This window comes from Pygocentrus nattereri, chromosome 18 (assembly GCF_015220715.1).
Source record: "Pygocentrus nattereri isolate fPygNat1 chromosome 18, fPygNat1.pri, whole genome shotgun sequence".
Taxonomy (NCBI): domain Eukaryota; kingdom Metazoa; phylum Chordata; class Actinopteri; order Characiformes; family Serrasalmidae; genus Pygocentrus; species Pygocentrus nattereri.
This window is the reverse complement of record NC_051228.1, coordinates 38,897,483-38,916,158: the sequence shown is the minus strand read 5'-3', so window position 1 is coordinate 38,916,158 and position 18,676 is coordinate 38,897,483. Positions and strand designations below refer to the sequence as shown.

Sequence of the window (18,676 nt, the reverse complement as noted above, 5' to 3'; positions counted from 1 at the left end):
TCAGTGAATTCCAGCGTGGTACCGTGATCGGACGCCACCTGTCCAGTCGTGAAATTTCCTCACTGCTAAATATTCCACAGTCCACTGTCAGTGGGATTATAACAAAGTGGAAGCGATTGGGAACGACAGCAACTCAGCCACGAAGTGGTCGGACACGTAAAAAGACAGAGCGGTCAGCGGATGCTGAGGGGCATAGTGCGCAGAGGTCACCAACTTTCTGCAGAGTCCATCACTACAGACCTCCAAACTTCATGTGGCCTTCAGATCAGCTCAAGAACAGCGTAGAGAGCTTCATGGAATGGGTTTCCATGGCCGAGCAGCTGCATCCAAGCCTTACATCACCAAGCGCAGTGCAGAGCGTGGAATGCAGTGGAGTAAAGCGCCGCCACTGGACTCTAGAGCAGTGGAGACGAGTTCTCTGGAGTGACCAATCACGCTTCTCCGTCTGGAAATCTGATGGACGAGTCTGGGTTTGGCGGTTGCCAGGAGACGGTACTTGTCTGACTGCATTGTGCTGAGTGTAAAGTTTGGTGGAGGGGGGATCATGGTGTGGGGGTGTTTTTCAGGAGTTGGGCTCGGCCCCTTAGTTCCAGTGAAAGGAACTCTTAAAGCTTCAGCACCAAGAGATTTTGGACAATTTCATGCTCCCAACTTTGTGGGAACAGTTTGGGGACGGCCCCTTCCTGCTCCAACATGACTGCACACCAGTGCAGAATGCAGGTCCATAAAGACGTGGATGAGCCAGTTTGGTGTGGAAGAACTTGACTGGCCTGCACAGAGTCCTGACCTCAACCCCATAGAACCCCTTTGGGATGAATTAGAGTGGAGACTGTGAGCCAGGCCTTCTCGTCCAACATCAGAGTCTGACCTCACAAATGCGCTTCTGGAAGAACGGTCAAAAATTCCCATAAACACTCCTAACCCTTGTGGAAAGTCTTCCCAGAAGAGCTGAAGCTGTTATAGCTGCAAAGGGTGAGCCGACATCATATTAAACCCTATGGATTAGGAATGGGACGTCACTCAAGTTCATATGCGTGTGAAGCCAGACGAGCGAATACTTTTGGAAATATTGTCTACTTTTATTGCAGAAATAGTAAAAATAGAGGTTTGACTGAGTTGTTATGACAATATGAATTGTCTCTTTAGTTTTGCAGTGGAGCTACAAGGCTAATGTCACTAACAAGTACTGAAAGCTTAATTTTCACTTGTGTAAACGGCACGACTGAATCTTAACACACTCGTCTCAAACGTGTTGAGTTGTTAAGTAAAGTCAAATAGACGTGTCTGTGTGGTTTATTCCACTTTATGACACAAATAGTCAATGGTATGGGTGATATTCAGGCTTCAGGATGGCCTCCACAGTTCAGGCACCAAACATGTCTTGGCTGATTCAGTACATTTGGGCTAAGGGGACATTTTATTTCTGAACTATTCTTTCACACAAGACAGTTTGGTAATCCGACTGCTTTCTCCTGCAGATTCCCAGTTTCCCATTGACATATCTGCTGTCAAAAAGGACCATGACTTCCTCGACAAAGATCTGGTGGAGCCCCTGTGCCGGTAAGAGTGTGGAATTTTGAGAAGTTAAGTGATCCTTATTAGTCCCACAACAGGGAAATTTCACCCCCCATCCATGCAGTGAAACACACACACACTAGGCGGCAGTGAGCACACTTGTCCAGAGCGGTGGGAAGCCCTATCCACAGCACCCAGGCAGCAGTTGGGGGTTAGGTGTCTTGCTCACGGGCACCTCTTTCACATACTGTCGGCTCTGGGGATCAAACCAGCAACCTTCCGGTCACAGGGCTGGTTCCCTTACCTCCAGCTCACGATGGGTCCAAATACAAAGTGTCTATTCCAAAGTGCTCGTGCATCCCTAGAAGTATAACTGCACACGTCCACTTGCACTTTCACTTGCCTCATTTCAGTGTTCAGCTTTCTCTGCTCGCTGCTGGTGAAGGGTCACTATGTCATATTTGTTATGGAAATGAAGGAACCATATCAAACATATCTGGGACAGTTTGGTATTTGTTTTTTTTTGTTTTTTAACCTGTCATGTCTGGCCATTTTTGCAATCGGAATGGTAATCCGAATGTACTGATGTTTTCACAAGAAAAAGCTCTATAGGTTACTAAAGCCTATTCTTGTTAAAGTTTTTATTTTATTTGTTTGGCCAGGCCTGACAGGCAATAAAAAAGAGGACAGGAAAGAAAGAGAAGAAGGGAGGAGAGAGAAAAAAATAATAATAATAATAATAAATCATAATAATGATAATTAAGTAAGTAAATAAATAAATAGAAAAAATTAATAATAAATAAATAAATAAAAAAAAGAGAAAAAACAAATAAAATAAGTAAATAAACAGACAACTAAATAAAAATAAATAGATAAATAAGTAAGTAAATAAAAAATTTATTAAAATGGTATTTGTTTTAATGTAACACAAACGCTTGCAGTGAGAGTGAAATACAGGCTTTGAGAATGCATCAGTCCTGTATAAAAGGTGGTTGGTTAGTGTAGTGGGTAAGACCTCTGCCTCCTACGCTGTAGACTGGGGTTCAGTGCCCCGCCTGGGTCATCACCCCACACTATACCAATAAGAGTCCTTGGGCAAGACTCCCAACACTGCCTTCACCCACCTGTGTAAAATGGTCAGATTGTAAGTCTCTCTGGATAACAGTGTCAGCCAAATGCCGTAAGTGTAAAAGTTTAAAAATAATAAAATTACATGCAGCATTGAAGAAGGGAACTTTCTAACGTGGTGCTCTTTCACGTTTAGAAGACGGCATGTGTGATGATTTTTCTAATGTTTGCAGGATTATTGTTCTTTTATTTACGTTTTCATCCTAAAGCACAAGTGTAGCCTTGCTTGACGCTACACATCATTATTTCATAAGTCATTAATTGCAGTCATTTATACAAGTTTATTTTCAGCCAAAATGTAATGATTGACAGTTCAATTTCATTGATGTGTAAGCCTTGTTTTTTTTCCATTTTGCAATCTTTTTTTTTTTCATTTGAAATGAATTTCACTAGAAATGAAAATTTCATTCTAATCTCATTAGAAATGCATCAGTATTCAAAGAGAAGGTACGAGAGACGGAATGGCTGAGCCGTATGAATGTGAAAGTGGTCAGGAAAGCCTGTACTGGCCCTGTAGTGGCGCTGGGCCAGTGGCAACCCCACCTCTGGAGCTGTCTGACCCGTGTCCTCCATAAAGTGTGTCTGTCTCCGCCGCTTTGATCCCTAATGTTTCCCCTCTGGAGCCCACTCTGATGTCCCTCTCACAGGCCGGAGGGAGCCTGAGGGGGGCCAGGGCCTGGCGCTAGACATTAACAGATGGCCGTGTGTGTGTTGCGTGAGTGAGGAGCAGCCGTGAGGATTTCTAGCAGGTTGTCTCTTCTTTAGTGACAGTAATGACAGCGTTAGTAACATCTGAAAGCTTTACTGCTGCAGAATATACACACCTCTGGAGAACTGCAGTCTGCAGACGTTACAATGGAAACGCGAGCATCAACAAAACACGCAGCGCACCGGCACAAACACCCTGGTTTACTTCAGAATTGCAGCAGTCTGGGCCCCTGATGTTTAACAAGGCCAGAATGCAGCCATCAAGTGCGAGGCCAGGTCGAGAAAATGAGGATGAAGTTGTGCCGTCGGTGCTTAGATGCATGGAGAGTTTATAGAAATGCCCTGATTAAACCCGCACATGTCACGAGCTGTGAACGTTTGAGGGATGAGGTGCCAGCAGTGGATTATGAGTCAAACAAGTCTGGGGATCCTGTGACTCTTACAGAAAGGGGTCTGCGGGGTCTAATGAGGCTTTGTGTGAGTGGGCGCGTCAGTGTCCAGCAGGGAAGCTTTGTTTACATGAAAACTTTGCTAAACCAAGGTTACAAACGTTACAAATAAAAGGAAAAAATAAAGACAGAAGCACCTTCTGAATATAGCCCGTAAATAAAGTAAACACGAATAAAACACTCACCAGCCACTTTATTAGGTACCCCTTGCTAGTAAAAGGCTGGACCCCCTTTTTCCTTCAGAACTGCTTTAATTCTTCATGACAGACTTTCAACAAGGTGTTGGAAACGTTCCTCAGAGATTCTGGTTGGTTATTTGAGTTCCTGTTGTCTTTCTATCATCTGGAACCAGTCTGCCCGTTCTCCTCTGACCTCTCACACCAACAAGGCATTTTCGTCCACACAACTGACCGCTCACTGGATATTTCCTCTTTTTCGGACCGTTCTCTGTAAACCCTAGAGATGGTTGAGCGTGAAAATCCCAGCAGATCAGCAGTTTCTGAAATACTCAGACCAGCCCGTCTGGCACCAACAACCACGCCACGTTCAAAGTCCCTTAAATCCCCTTTCTTCCCCGTTCTGATGCTCGGGCTGCACTTCAGCAGGTCGTCCTGAGCTCAGATACAGCCAGAAACAGAGGCTCATGTTGATACAGAGAGAAAAGGAAGAGAATTGAACAGAGGGCAGTGCAACACATTACAGTAAATACTGAACTCAGTGCTCATTTAAGTGCCGTATAAAGAGACGGGCTTCGGTCTGCGTTTGAAGGCCGTGAGAGACTCTGCTGTTCGGACAGCCGGGGGGAGTTCGTTCCACCAGCTGGATTCCAGGACAGAGAAAAGAACTCAAGTCAAGAAATGACTGTGCGTTGATAAAAACTGTATGTTGTTTATCTTTTAATGACGTTTTGATGACGTTCTCAGAAACTTAAAACGTCTTAAAATGCCTTCAGGTATGGAGCTTTCAGTATTCCAGTCTGCACTGTGTGACATATTAATGAATAAAATAGCACCAGTTATTATTATGATTCCAGTGATCTGAACAGGACCACATCAAATATGCCAAACATGATCAAAGGTACTAAAAGCCGTTGCTATCAAGTGCTTCTCACTGGGGATTGAAACAAATTCTGTTTAAAGTGCAGGTTCAGGACTTTCAGTCAGGATCAGATTGTGTGTAAGCAGCTGAGTAGATGTTTTATTATGATTACTTTTATTATCATTTTATGATGTTACTGTTGTCCAGTGTCTTCCAGAAACGTGAAACACTCTTTACGGGTTTTTTACTTTTATTTTTTATTTCATTTTTATTTTATTTTTGGCCGTCTAAAGGCATAAATAAAGTCTAAACTCTGATGTGTTAATACAGAATGTATTGTCAGAAGAAAACCTTGTATCTCCACTTTTGACGTTTTTTAGTTTTTGACATAGTTTGAAAATACCTATTACACTTTACATTGTGTGGAAATTTCATAAAGAAACGGCCCAAAATGACTTGGAAAGACGTCTGGTTCCATTGACTTACATTAAAGTAAAGTATGTTTCTTCCTTCTCCTGTAAAGTGACCATTTTGGAGATACCAGGTTTTCTTCCAACAACAAGCATTCACAAAGCATTGTAAACACGGTTATAGATATCTATAAAAATGAGTTACACTGAATTACACTTAATAGCCATGTTTACTATGCATTATGAAACGTTAATGCTTTATAAGTGTTAATAACATGTTATACTGTCAGTGCCAAAGAAGTCAGTCCCAGCTTGGAGAGCGTAAAGTAAAGATTTCCAGTGTTTTATTTCTCAGCACTGGAGCTGTTAGAGCTGCATCTTCAGGGCTTCAGTCCTGAATATTCAGAGGCTGCAAACTGTATAATATTGGATATGCAGTGTTAAGTCAGTGCCAGGCTAATGGTGGTGAACATTCACAGTGGTGCACATTAACAGTGGTGAACATTAATCATAATCAAATCAAATTTATTTATATAGCGCTTTTTACAACTGATGTTGTCACAAAGCAGCTTTACAAAAATGGGAATCACAGCACAGAGAATCAGACAAAACACTGAACATAATATACAGTTAATTAACAGTGGTGAACATTGACTTTCCCACATTGGGTGAAACTCTGATGTTGCTCTAGTTTAAACTCTGACATTTGAAGCCTGTAATGAGCTTTATTGTGTTTTAGTGTTTCAGTAAATCCTTCAGTAAATTCTTCAACTTGAAGCCTCAGTCTAAACCCTGGAGGAGGCTTTAGTCCAGTACACTCCACTTTACTCAGAGTGGACTAATACAGCTTATAATGTGTTATGAACAGTGCTTATGTTCACAATTCATAATGCTCGATAAGCATGGCTGTAACGGGTAATGCATTTTATAAATACTTAGAACCAGGTTTATGATGCCCTATGAATGCATTATAACATGTTATGAATGTGTTTATAGATGCTTAAAAACGTGACATTCATAGAAAGTGTTACCAGTGACAGAAGTAACGACTCCACTTGTAAGGGTTAAACGGTCGTGTGTGTTGGGGGTGGACAGCACTGCTCCTGTGGTGAAGATCAGTCAGATTAGAATGTTAAAGGCTGTTTAAGGCTGACTTCAAAGAGGAGGAAGAGAAGGATCCAGCAGCCCCTCCCCACTGTCCAAGCACCCGCTCTCAACGGTCACTCGCCTTTCTGACCTCAGCTGAAAGAGCGCGGGACTCCAGCCTAACCTGCGCCACCCTCGCTCACTCTGTCAGCCAATCACATTTCTGTACCTGAGCGTGGGAGGAGCTAACTGAGGGTCAAGTGACTTTGAGTGTCTTGATGTCCTTTAGTGTCCATCTCTTTTCCCCCCATTCTCTGCTTGGATTCTACTCTGTGGAGAAAGGGGGTTTGACCAGTGCTTTTGGGTTTTGAACCTCGACTTCTTTTCTTCTTTCCAGGCGGCTCAACACTTTGAACAAGTGTGCCTCCATGAAACTGGACGTGGGCTTCCCCAAGAAAAGAGTGAGTTACCAGCTTTTTATACCTTTGCCATAAAGAGGTTTTCCTCAGTCTGTAATTGGACAGTTGAGTTATTCAGATATTTCAGATCTTTGTTTTTTGTGTTTGTTGTCAGTTTTATTGCAAAAAGGTTTAACTGGCTAATCAAGTCACTGTGACTTCAGCAGAAACTGACCACTTCTCCTCTAGTCTGACAAGTTAGAACAGATCCACAGTGCAGTGGCAGAGGGTTTCATTCATGGAGTCGTGTGTCCTTAGACTCACCTCACTGTGGAATATACACCGGTCAGTCATAACATTCTGACCACCTCCTTGTTTCTATGCTCACTGTCCACTTTATCAGCTCCACTTACTGTATAGCTGCACTCTGTAGTTCTACACACTAACCCACCACCAGTGTTACTGCAGTGCTGAGAATGACCCACCACCAAAATAGTACCTGCTCTGTGAGGGTCCATGGGGGTCCTGACCACTGAAGAACAGGGTAACAGAGTATCAGAGTAGATTTGTTTGCGAATATCTGAGATTCTTTCATTGCTGTGTCTGTAAAAATGTGGGCAAATACGGCTGCAGGGCGCTTTACCCATTTCTCAAATGCCCTTTTCCTCTTTTGATATTATTCAGTAATTTCTTGCGTTTTACACACGACTGTTTTGAAGGAATTTGTCTTGTTTGATGATATTCGCTGAAGGTTTTTGGTAGAACGTCTCGCAGCTGTTTCCTGTGTTGTGAGATGCCCAGGAGTTCTGAGTCTGGGTTTTATCAGCTTCAGCCTTTATTAGAACCATCTGTTGGGTTGTGCCAGACGCATGGACCATGATAGGTGTAGACTCATCATACAAATGTGGACAAACCTATCTGCATCTAATAAAGTCGGAGGCTGAAAACACAATTAAAATCAGGTTTTCATGGTTTCAAATGAAAATTTACATAAACACACAAACACACATCTCTTTTCTTTTGAAACGTTGGAGTGTTGGTAGAAGCTGTCGGCACATCCACTCCACCCTTCCTCTCTCTCATGGCTCGTACACCCACAGATCAGTTTCATAGTAGATATTGAGTATTTTATTAGATATTGAGTATTTTATAGTAGTTACTCGATAATAAATGTTAAAATTTATATCTGAACCATGAGATCAAAGTTTAAGGAGTTACGAAAAGAAAATGGTAACGCTTTCTTTTACAGTATTAACCAGGTAAGTGTGAGGTACAAACTCCAAAGTACTTGGTAATTATTTTAAGTAATAAGACGGTACATACCAGGATAGTCTAAAAGAATTACTATGAATTGTCTCACAGGTTCTGGGTATTAACCAGGTTAGTGTGGGGTACAAAGTCTTTTCCTGTATTTTACTGAAGTTTCTCCGTTCTGGACTTTTTCCTTTCACTCCACTACATTTCAGAGTCTAATATCCGACTTTTTCCTCCTACATTTTGAGAAATCTGTGGTTCCTTTTGGTTTCTGTGTGTATAAAAACGTAACATGTCAAAACGAAAGAAGCGCAAAGCCAGAGCACCAATCAGGGCCCAGCGGTCACTTTGTTTAGAGCTGGTTTTGACCTGTTGGTCATACCGACCCAGTGCAGCACGCGGTTCAACGTCAGCGCAGCAGCGTAAAACTTTGGGAGAGTCTGTTCAACATAAATGATGAACTAACCTAACTTTGTGTAAATAGAGCTCAATATAGAAATATGTCCACATATGCAGTCGAGACTGACGCGGCTTTTTTCTGAATTTCTACAAACACCATTTCATTTTATAGTAAATGAGTTTGGGCTGGTTTATGTTTATGAACAGACGCCTACAGATCAACATAGTAAAGGAGCTCATCTGTGATCCTGAGTTTAAAGCCAGTTTTTATTCAACTTAAACTTGGAACTAAGTTGTAAATAAATCTGAAACTGAAACTTTGCTTGTGTGTAAAAAGTGATTTCAGAGCCACTCGGTTCTCCCTGATGGAAACTGTTTACCTTCAGTGTTTTGTGCTTCTGATCATTTTAATAGACGTCAGCGTCACTAATTAATGACGTTCTATTAAAAGACTGGTGTACCAAGAGAGACGCTGGAGGACTTTCACCTGAAATGAGTTCATGAAGCCAGTCTGGTTATAAAAATGATAACAGGACATCAGAGCCAGAATTACTCTTTTAGTACTTTTACTTTATACTTAAGTACATTTGAAGGGAAATACTTTAGTACTGTTACTCCAGTGGAGGTCTAAAGGGAGGAACTTCTACTTTTACTGGAGGAATATTTTACCTTGGGGGGTCTCGACTTTAACTCGAGTAGATGCTTTGTGTACTTCAACCACCACTGAGAAAATGTAATATTTTTATGAATGATAGCCACTGGTGAACTGATGGTAGATGATCGTCAGTCAGCCTTAGTCATCAGCTAATCATCAGCGTCTGGGCCCTTAGGACTGGTGGAGGCTCATCAGGTCCATACCCTCATAACTGCATGCCTCAGTATTAGTTTCAAAGTAGTTACTGAGTAATAACCGTGGAATTTATGTTGTTGACTTATGTTGCTGATTTACTCGTTTTTTGCAGAGCGAGGACTCGGATGAGGACGACCTGCTGGCCATCAGCAGCAGATGGACATTTGAGCGGAGCAGCCGCCGCTGGTCTCGGATGCGGGACATCGACTTAATCCTGGGGGGAGCAGATGGGAGGAGCCCCTCACAGGGTCCCGGCCTACGGACAACAGTGAGCAGCGAGAGCGTCCTGACCGACCTGAGCGAGCCGGAGATCTGCTCCCTGCACAGCGAAGACTCTCTGTCCATCATGCCTGACTCCATCTCCCTCGCCCACCTGAGCATGCCCCGAGACCTGCCTCACTACGGTTCACTCCCTGCCAAAAGCGGCCGGCGTGGGCGCACACGTGCCAAGGACTTCCTACGGCGGATGGAGACGCTGGGGCGCTCGTGGGGGCCCTCGCTAGGGCGTCCAGAGCGCCGATCAATAGCTATCAGTGGGCCAGTCCTGCAGAGTCAGCCAGACGCTCTCAAAACACTGCGCTGTGTCCCAATAGTCAATGGAGAACCATTAAGTCCTGAAAAGTCTCCAACTGCTGGCAGTTGCTCACCCATGCTGGCAAGCAGTGAAGAGACTAGCCAGTCAGAGCCCGGTGGCAGCACTGGGACCGAACCCAAGGAGTGTGTGCCCAAGCTCCACAGTGCCAGCAAGCGGGCTGGGGTATACCTGGATGATCTGGATGTGCTGTCTGGGGTCCCACAAAGGAGGAGGCCTGTAGAGCAGAGTCGGAGGAACGAGTTTCGCTCCTATGAGGACCTGGTGGTGCACATCCCAAAGGACCACAAGCCAGGCACCTTCCCCAAGGCACTGTCCATTGAGAGCCTGTACCCTGCAAGTGGAGACACTGGGAACTGGAGAGTTCAGGAGCCAGAACGGCTACGGCAACCAAGGGCTGGGAAGGGCACAGGCCCGAGAGAGCAGCGCCCTGTGACTCGCTGCTGCCCACGGGGCAGCCGGATCAGCGTGTACGACAACGTGCCAGGTTCGCACTTATATGCCAGCACTGGAGACCTAATGGACTTGGAGAAGGAGGATCTCTTCCCACACTTAGATGACATCCTGCAACATGTGAATGGCCTGCAGCAAGTCGTGGATCACTGGACCAAAAATGTCCTGCCTGAAGGTGAATGCGAAGGTGATGGGGGGATGACGGATGCTCAGTCGTCTAGTCAGATCACGCTGGATTTCGAAGGGACCTCGTTGACCACACCCAGTGATGGCGACAGGGACGGTGTGTCTCTGAATGATACAGACACTTCCAGCACCAGAGAGCGGCGGGACTCGGGAGTGGGGGCATCACTGACACGACCTCGGTAGGAGCTTGTGCCAATTTGGTCAGCTAACTAGAGCAGAGCGCTCTAACCCAGCTCTGGAGATCTAATCTCTTGCAACAGCCTCTTTACCACTGTAGAGCCGTTGCAGAGGCCACCTGGACACAGTTTGACACCAAAAGCTTGCCAAAAATGACCTAACCTGGTTAACCTGGCACTGGGTCATTTGACAGAAACGATCATTTCTGTGTCCCTAGTCTTTACAGATATATTACACTTAAAAAACATGTAATGGTTACAATTTATTTATATTTTAAAATGAAAAATAAGTTATTCTCACAATTACACCTTCTTGATCCTCACTTTAGCAATATTGGTTTTTAAATCAATCATATAGAATTACTCAGAATTACCCTATCCCATATTTTGAAAAAAAAAAAGTTTTTCTGCTATTTTAACTCCAATAATCTATACACGGCTATGAAAAATGTACATAAAGAAAACAAATGCCAAGTAAAAATTATAAAATATATAATGAAAGTGAATAAAAGTCACTTTGACCTCTTTTCTGAGGATCTATGAAAGTTAAGTGATACTTTTTTAATCCCACAAACGGGGAAATTCCACCTCTACATTTAACCCATCCATGGAGTGAAACACCACATACACACTAGTGAGCACACACACACTAGGGGGCAGTGAGTACACTTGCCCGGAGCGGTAGGCAGCCCAATCCAAGCGCCCAGGGGTTAGGTGTCTTGCTCAAGGACACCTCAGTCATGGACTGTTCAGATTGAACTGGCAACCTTCCGGTCACAGGGCCAGTTCCCTGACCTCCAGCCCACGACTGCCCCTACGACTGAAGAAACATGGTGAGTCCACTGTGTCTTTCAGTTCTCAGAGATTTTCTCATTTGTCATTGGGGCAGTCGTGGGCTGGAGGTGAGGGAACCAGCCTCGATCGTTCGCCAGTTCGATCATCAGAGCCAACAGCACATGACTGAGGTGTCCTTGAGCAAGACACCTAACCCCCAACTGCTCACTGGGCACTGTGGATAGGGCTGCCCACTGCTCCGGGCAAGTGTGCTCACTGCCCCCTAGTGTGTATGTGGTATTTCACTTCACGGATGGGTTAAATACGGAGGTGAAATGCTTATGATCTCATATGAAGCTTTTAGCTGACGTCACTGGTGTGACCGCCTTTATTCTGAGGTAATGGATTAAATTCCATATTTTAGTGGATTTTCCATGATTGACAGCATGTGGTTTGATGCTCTTTTGTAAAATGTGTTGGTCATTAAAGATGGTGTTTCCTTTATTTATGTGGAACACCAATGACGATCAGTAACACCAGCGACTCCTATGGAGAGACAGAAAAGTGGACGTTTCGGTAGAAAATGACCCCATTGTTAGATAATTGGCCTTAGTGTAGCAGAACCATTTAGATGAGATAGGTAGGTCTGCAGGGATTGGTCTGAATCTGGGCACAGACAACAACTACAACATATTTGGTAGATGCAGATGATGGGATTTCTTCGAGGTGATTTTGCCTCATTTTTACAGAAGATGGAAAAAACAACCATTCATATGAGTTTGCACCCGAACACCGTGGCTGTGGTGACCTTCTGATCTTACCGTGTAAAAAAGGCTAAAGTTTAACTTTCAATCCTGAATCTAACCCACCTCCGTCTAATGTTGACACACTCCTGACCAGGTGTGTTACATTAGGACCAGAACTAAACTCTCCAGAGTGTATAGAACCTCAACCCTGCTCCTGAAGGTAGCTGTGCCTTCCCTTCACACATTAGCAGTGACCAAAGCTGTTCTATCTGCAAACTGATAGGACAGAGCAAAGGACAGCCCACCGTTGCCATGCCAAACATACGTTTTTCTCTGTATATGTTCTAACAGGTGATGTTCCAGTAGTTTTTTCAGTCTCCATGGCCATATACTCCACGGAGTATTTCACTGCTCTCGGAAGAAAACCTCGTATCTCCACTTTTGATGTTTTCCTGTTTTTGGCATAATTAGAAAATGCCCAGTGCTCTGCATATTGTGTGTAAATTACATGAAGCATGGACCAAAAGAAACGGCCCAAAATGACTTGGAAAGACGTCCGGTTCCATTGACTTACATTAAAAGTAAAGCAGGTTTTTTCCTTCTCCTGTAAAGTTACCATTTCGGAGATACGAGGTAGTAGGGGTTGTATTGCTAATATGTGAACTAATATGTTTAAGACAAGTTTAGATTAAGTTGTAGTTTTCACAAGCTTTTGCGTGACTATCCATTCTTTATAGGGTGCATCATCGTAGTATGCATAATGAAGTCATATCATTTCACATACATTTAAATGAATGAATATTCATATCTTGGTTTTTAACTTCAGCCTCAGGTGGCCCAGCTTCCGGATGTCCAATCGCCTCAGCCAATCAGGAGCTTCGTTACAAATCTCCAGCCAATCGGCAGGCCAACTCAGCCTGTTGCAGAAGTTCTCATTGCTGCGATTGACAGCTATCATGGAGAAATATTCTATGTCCAACAAACATGGCTGGACCTGGTGAGTGATATTTAAACGTCTACAGTAGCTTGTGTGTGTCACTCCAGCAAGTCAATATCTTCAAAAAATTAGATTCAACACCACTTTTCATATCGTAGTCAGGTGTTGAAAGAGACTGCGTATTGTTTTCTTCCATCAGGCAGAGATAAGTGCACAGCACACCCTGAACGCCTCCTAAATCGGCAGGGGCAGTGCTTGAGCGGGAGGTTGTCGGTGGTCTGCTTGAACAGGCATGTTTTGGGGAGTGTGCTGGTCCGTGGAAGGTTGATCACTCCTCTTATCTAACAGGAGAGCTCGATGAATGTCTACCATCGCAGCAGCTCAGAACAGCTACTGTCTGTGTGACACAATGAAAGAGAAGCCACAGTGTGGGCGTATTTAACCCTTTGTGGGGTTCCACACATTATCCCTAGGATAAAGAACAGCAGGAATAATAAGGTTAAGGGTAAAGCCCCTATCGACTTTTTGTGATGTTGTTACTATGAATTTCTGACATTTTCCTCAGGTCAGTTTGAGTTGGGTGAGACAGAATTTGGCACAGGTGACGTCAGATTTGCTAAAGTACCAGTAAGAGTTATTAATATGTATATGTCAGCTGGTCGGGTTCCGACGCAAGGCCGGAGCGCTAGACGCATACACATGCAGATCTTGTCCGTCTAGAAGGAAGGTGCCCGGCTGGAATGGAGCGGAGTTTGTACAGTTCAAAATACTGTGGGAAACTAAACATTTGAACCAGGAACAAAGAAATCTGGGCCACTGAAAGAAAATTTTGGCGATGGCCGTGTGCAGAGCTGAGCAGACCACGGCCACGAAGGCAAAGAAGTCATATAGCACAGTTACAGAATACACAGCGTCCCTACTGTCCTTCTGTTGGTTGACGTGCCTCTATGTCGGAAATGTCTTGCAGCAAAAGTTGAAATGGTTTGAACCTTTTTGACGCTTTTGCGTCTTTTCACTGCATACAGACACGTTTCTAGTCCAGCAGACTGACATACACTGGTGTGTCGGCACCCTTACTCACTTAAAGTGACTGCTCTCCCGCAGCTCCACGTCCCAGACAAAATTCCAGTTATTAGACTTGTTATGAAGGTTTATTACACTTTTGTTTGTGGCATAGATAGATGCCTCCTGCGTGCATTAGCCACCTGTTGCAGGATCCTACTGCAGGGAGATTCACTCGAAAGAGGCCCTGAATATTCTGCTGTAACTCCGGTTATGATGAAACATACTGAACCAAAAAAATACGCTACATATCTTGACATGTGTTTAATCGATTGTATTACATGTGATGCTGGAAGTGATCTCTGTTTTCTGCCAGACACATGAAGGTCCGGCGCCCACCTCATCGCTCCAATGCAGGGTCACCCTGGCTTGTTGGAAGCTCCATATACTGAGGAGCTCATTGCACGTTGTTTGGTTCACATTACTTCATCCTAGAGAGAGTTATTACAGAATATTCAGGGCCTCTTTCGAATGAATCTCCCTGTATAAACAATCGATTCATTAATTTTTACAAGAGTAGAACAGCTAGTGGTCCATCTTAACCGTAGGAATATAAATGATATGTGAGCTTAGTGTGATGCACAATAAGGCACACAATACATTTTTCCATGGTGTTCGCAAATATGACTCATAAAAGGCCTCGTGCGACCTCAGTTTTAGAAGCACAGTTCAGCAGTTAGCAGGTTTCAGTCCTGATGTTAGTGCTGAGTATCCGTGATCTCCCTGTCATAAGATGGAAACATTAACTTGTGTAGAAAATGTAACTGGGTCTCTAAAATGGCCATGAAAGAGCGACCAAGCAGGTTTTTCTGTGGGGGAGGTTTGAGGGCTGAATCAGAATGATTGGCGGCGTTGCTGGCGCCGGGTTGTCAAATCAAATCAAATCAAATCAAATTTATTTGTAGCGCTTTTTACAAAGGATGTTGTCACAAAGCAGCTTTACAGAATTTCAGAAAAGACAAAGTTTCAACAGGACTGTAAGAATGTACAGAAACCCCCCCGGTGGGCAAGCCAGGGGCAACAGTGGCAAGGAGAACCTCCCTCAGAACTGAGGAAGAAACCTTGGGAGGAACCAGGCTCACCAGGGGGGACCCGTCCTCCTCTGGTCAGACTACCTACAAGTGATTATACTACTAATATTAACAGCAGTAATATTGATATTAGGAATATCTAGGAGGCTATGAGAACATCAGCGTAGGGTGGGCAGCTCATCTAAGGTAGGTGGTGGTAGCTGGGGCGTGGGCAGCTGGTCTGAAGTGGGCAGCAGGGGGGCTCGGCAGTCAGCCGTCCTTCAGTGTTTATGTTGCTTGGAGACGCCACTGCCATTCATTATACCATCTGATATGGCCACAAAGTTATGAGCAGACAGCATCTCTGACTTTTTGGAGCGCGTATCTTTAATTAAAATGTATTCGTTTACTTATGTTTTTTGAATGCACTGTAAAAAAAAAATGTCTCGTTGGTCCAGCCTAGTTCACTTGCCTGTTATCAGGTGAGTTTTTTAGGTTGGCAAACCATTTTCTACATTTCTCTCCTATTGAAACTTCATTTTAAACAGTTAAAACCATGTTTTTGGGTGTATCAGCATCATTTAGCTACAGTAATCAAGACAGCGAAGTCTCGAAGTCTACAAAGTTGTGTGCTAGAGCGAGAAAGAGACATGCATAGACACAGACTGACTAAGCCACACGTAGAACGAAGCAGAAAAAGACGTGGTGTTCTTTGCGGTTATCTGTGTTCACATCCTCTCATGCTCCTTTCCCAATCTCATGCAGCCAGTGGAATGCATCCAGGCTCTAGACGCCTATCTGGAAAACCATCCTAGCGTGAAAGGAGGCCTGTACAGACCCAGTGGCCACAGCTTTTTCAGTCTACACCTAGAAAAGTCACTAGAAAAGCTCTGGTTCATTAACTCCCCTGTGCAAACTCTCCGCTACGACGATGGACTTACTTCTCTGTGTCCTTCTCTCCCAGGTCAGTGCCAAAGTTCATGAAGCGAATGAAGGGGCCAGAGTACAGGGATAAGAGCGTGTTTGCAGTGCCTCTCATTGTGCATGTGCAGCGCTACGGCCAGCCTCTGCCTCTCTGCTTGCAGCTGGCGCTGCGCTACCTCCGGAGCCAATGCCTCGACCAGGTCAGTCAGCTCTAAGAGGAGCAGAGCCCAGCTAACTTGAGTCGGTGTGCTCATGATTATGTACTGTAAGAGAGAAGGAGCTGCTCCTCCATATAATCCATTAATAAATGCAGGTTAGACGTGAATCAGCGCAGCAGAATAGCGTGCAGTGCACGCCTAACCCTGTCAAAATGAATGTCTTGCCATTAATAAGAGATTTTGGCAAAGTGCCTTTGAAATGAGTAAAGTTACATGAAACTTGGGCGAAGTGAAAGGCATCAGCATGTGGACTGAAAGCTTTCTGTGTTATGGCGAAATAACATCACGGCTGTGATTTGGTCGCCGTAGATCATCACAGTCGTCATGTTAGTGGTGATAGCTGTCATGATTGGCCCCTCCCTGTCCTGTCCATGTGCTCGTGTTGTGTTTACTCCCCAGTCCTGTCCATGTGCTTCTTTGCTTTGGTTTTCAGTCCTGCCCTCTTGTTTCATGACTCCACCCCTGATATTCTCCACCTGTTTTCCCCTTGTCTCTCGTCGTCCCTCTGATATATACCGTGTATATCGTATATCGTGTATATCGTCATGTCTGAACCCCAGTCTTTCCGTGTTGGCTACATGAACCTGGACCGTCTTGACCCTGATTTTGGATTTGCCCGTAATAAAACTCGCTTTACTCAGCACGTGCGTCCGCCTCATCGCTCCCCACCGCTACAGAAAGACCAACTGAACGAGGAGGGATGAGGCGGACGCACTTGCTGAGGTGAAGGGTGAAGACGGTCCAGGTTCATGTAGCCAACACGGAGAGATTGGGGTTCAGACATCATGAAAGAAACACAGACGGAAATACACAAACAAATCAAACATCAAACAACTCCAACAAACAAAGACAAACACAGACCAGGGCAAACACGGGGCTTATATATCAGAGGGAAGATGAGGGACAAGTGGAAAACAGGTGGAGAACATCAGGGGTGGAGTCACGAAACAAGAAGGCAGAACTGAAAACCAAAACAAAGATGCACATGGACAAGACTGGGAGGGGCCAATCGTGACAATAACTCCCTCCTCGAGTGTCTCTACTGCTTTAATACAGCAGTTAAATAAATACAGTAAGAAATGAATAAACTGGCCGTGAACGCGGCTTTAATATGTTTTAATGTTCAGCTCCTTCCTCCTAATTAGAGCTCCTTAACGAGCAGCTCGTTGCTACGTCAGAGTAACGAGCTCCGCCCACTCGCCGCTCAGCCGGCAGTTCGTTCTCCAGCTCCTTACACTAAATTCCCAAACTGTCGTCACCACTGAGCAGCTTTTCAGTCGGCAGCTGTGACAGAAGAACAGCTGAACAACCTGGAATCAGCCAGAAATGAACCCAACACCATTCGCCAGACGTGTCTGATCTTCAGAGTCGGACCAAATCAGACTGAGCCGTAAAACTGACCCAATATCAGGTTCAGCTCAGTTTGGTCAGTTTCTCCAGATCAGTATTAATGTTGTTTTGTTCCAGCCGGTCTGTGAAGCTTCTTACAGCCCGTTTAGTTTGGCGAATGGTGTTGGGTTCATTTCTGGCTGATTCCAGGTTGTTCAGCTGTTCTTCTGTCACAGCTGCCGACTGAAAAGCTGCTCAGTTGTGACGACAGTTTGGGAATTTAGCGTCGTCTCGTCTTCAGAGTCGGACCAAATCGGCTGTCGGTCAGATGTGACCTTAACAGTGTCCGTTAGTAAAAACGTTCAGATGTCTTGAGCGTCTCCTACAGCTGTCAGAGTCGTTGCTTAGCAACGGCGCCTCAGTGGAGTGACACAGTGAAAAACCTGTGATGTTCTGGTGAAGTAACAGCACTTAGAGGCCTCTCAACCAATCAGCTCGCGTGGGCGGAACTGACTCTTGTATAAACTTATTTTCTACCACTATATAAAAATGCACTTTTCCTTTAAGCTTATTCAGAAAGAAACTTGGATCATTAAGTGCTTATTATTGATATATTTAATCATATTAATGATTAAAAGGCCCCTGATACATGACATAACCCTATTAATGGGTTTTCTTGCTAACATGGTCACGAAAACAAAATAAAAGCTATGTATTTGAGGTTTGTTAGATTGTGAAATTATCATTATTAATAATGATATTAATAATTAATCATTATTAATACATTTCTTAATGGGTTTGTTTTTTTATTGGGTTTAAAAGGTTAAAACCTGGTCTACTAATAACACTGAAAAATGCAGTGTGGAACGTCACCCACAGATTTTGAGTTTGTTGAACTTCTGATTGGACAAGCTTTGTCTTTTGCTCTGTCGGCTTATTATTTGTAGCTTATTTGATGGGTGAGTGAAAACCTTTGGCAATATAGTGTATGTAGTTTATCTGGTACGAAAATAGTGCATAGTGCCCAAATTGAG

The 18,676-nt window shown here is 44.2% G+C and overlaps 1 protein-coding gene across 5 annotated transcripts in view; it reads left to right on the top strand.

The window, feature by feature from the left end:
- stard13a (StAR-related lipid transfer (START) domain containing 13a) overlaps positions 1 to 18,676 on the top strand; it is a 155,585-nt gene that overhangs the window by 123,875 nt on the left and 13,034 nt on the right. For all 5 annotated transcript variants that reach the window (XM_037547337.1, XM_037547341.1, XM_037547340.1 and 2 more), the window contains 5 exons: positions 1,479 to 1,560; positions 6,732 to 6,795; positions 9,348 to 10,645; positions 12,989 to 13,159; positions 16,136 to 16,295. In XM_037547337.1, coding sequence (XP_037403234.1) covers positions 1,479 to 1,560; positions 6,732 to 6,795; positions 9,348 to 10,645; positions 12,989 to 13,159; positions 16,136 to 16,295 — 1,775 coding nt within the window. The remainder of the gene's footprint in view (positions 1 to 1,478; positions 1,561 to 6,731; positions 6,796 to 9,347; positions 10,646 to 12,988; positions 13,160 to 16,135; positions 16,296 to 18,676) is intronic.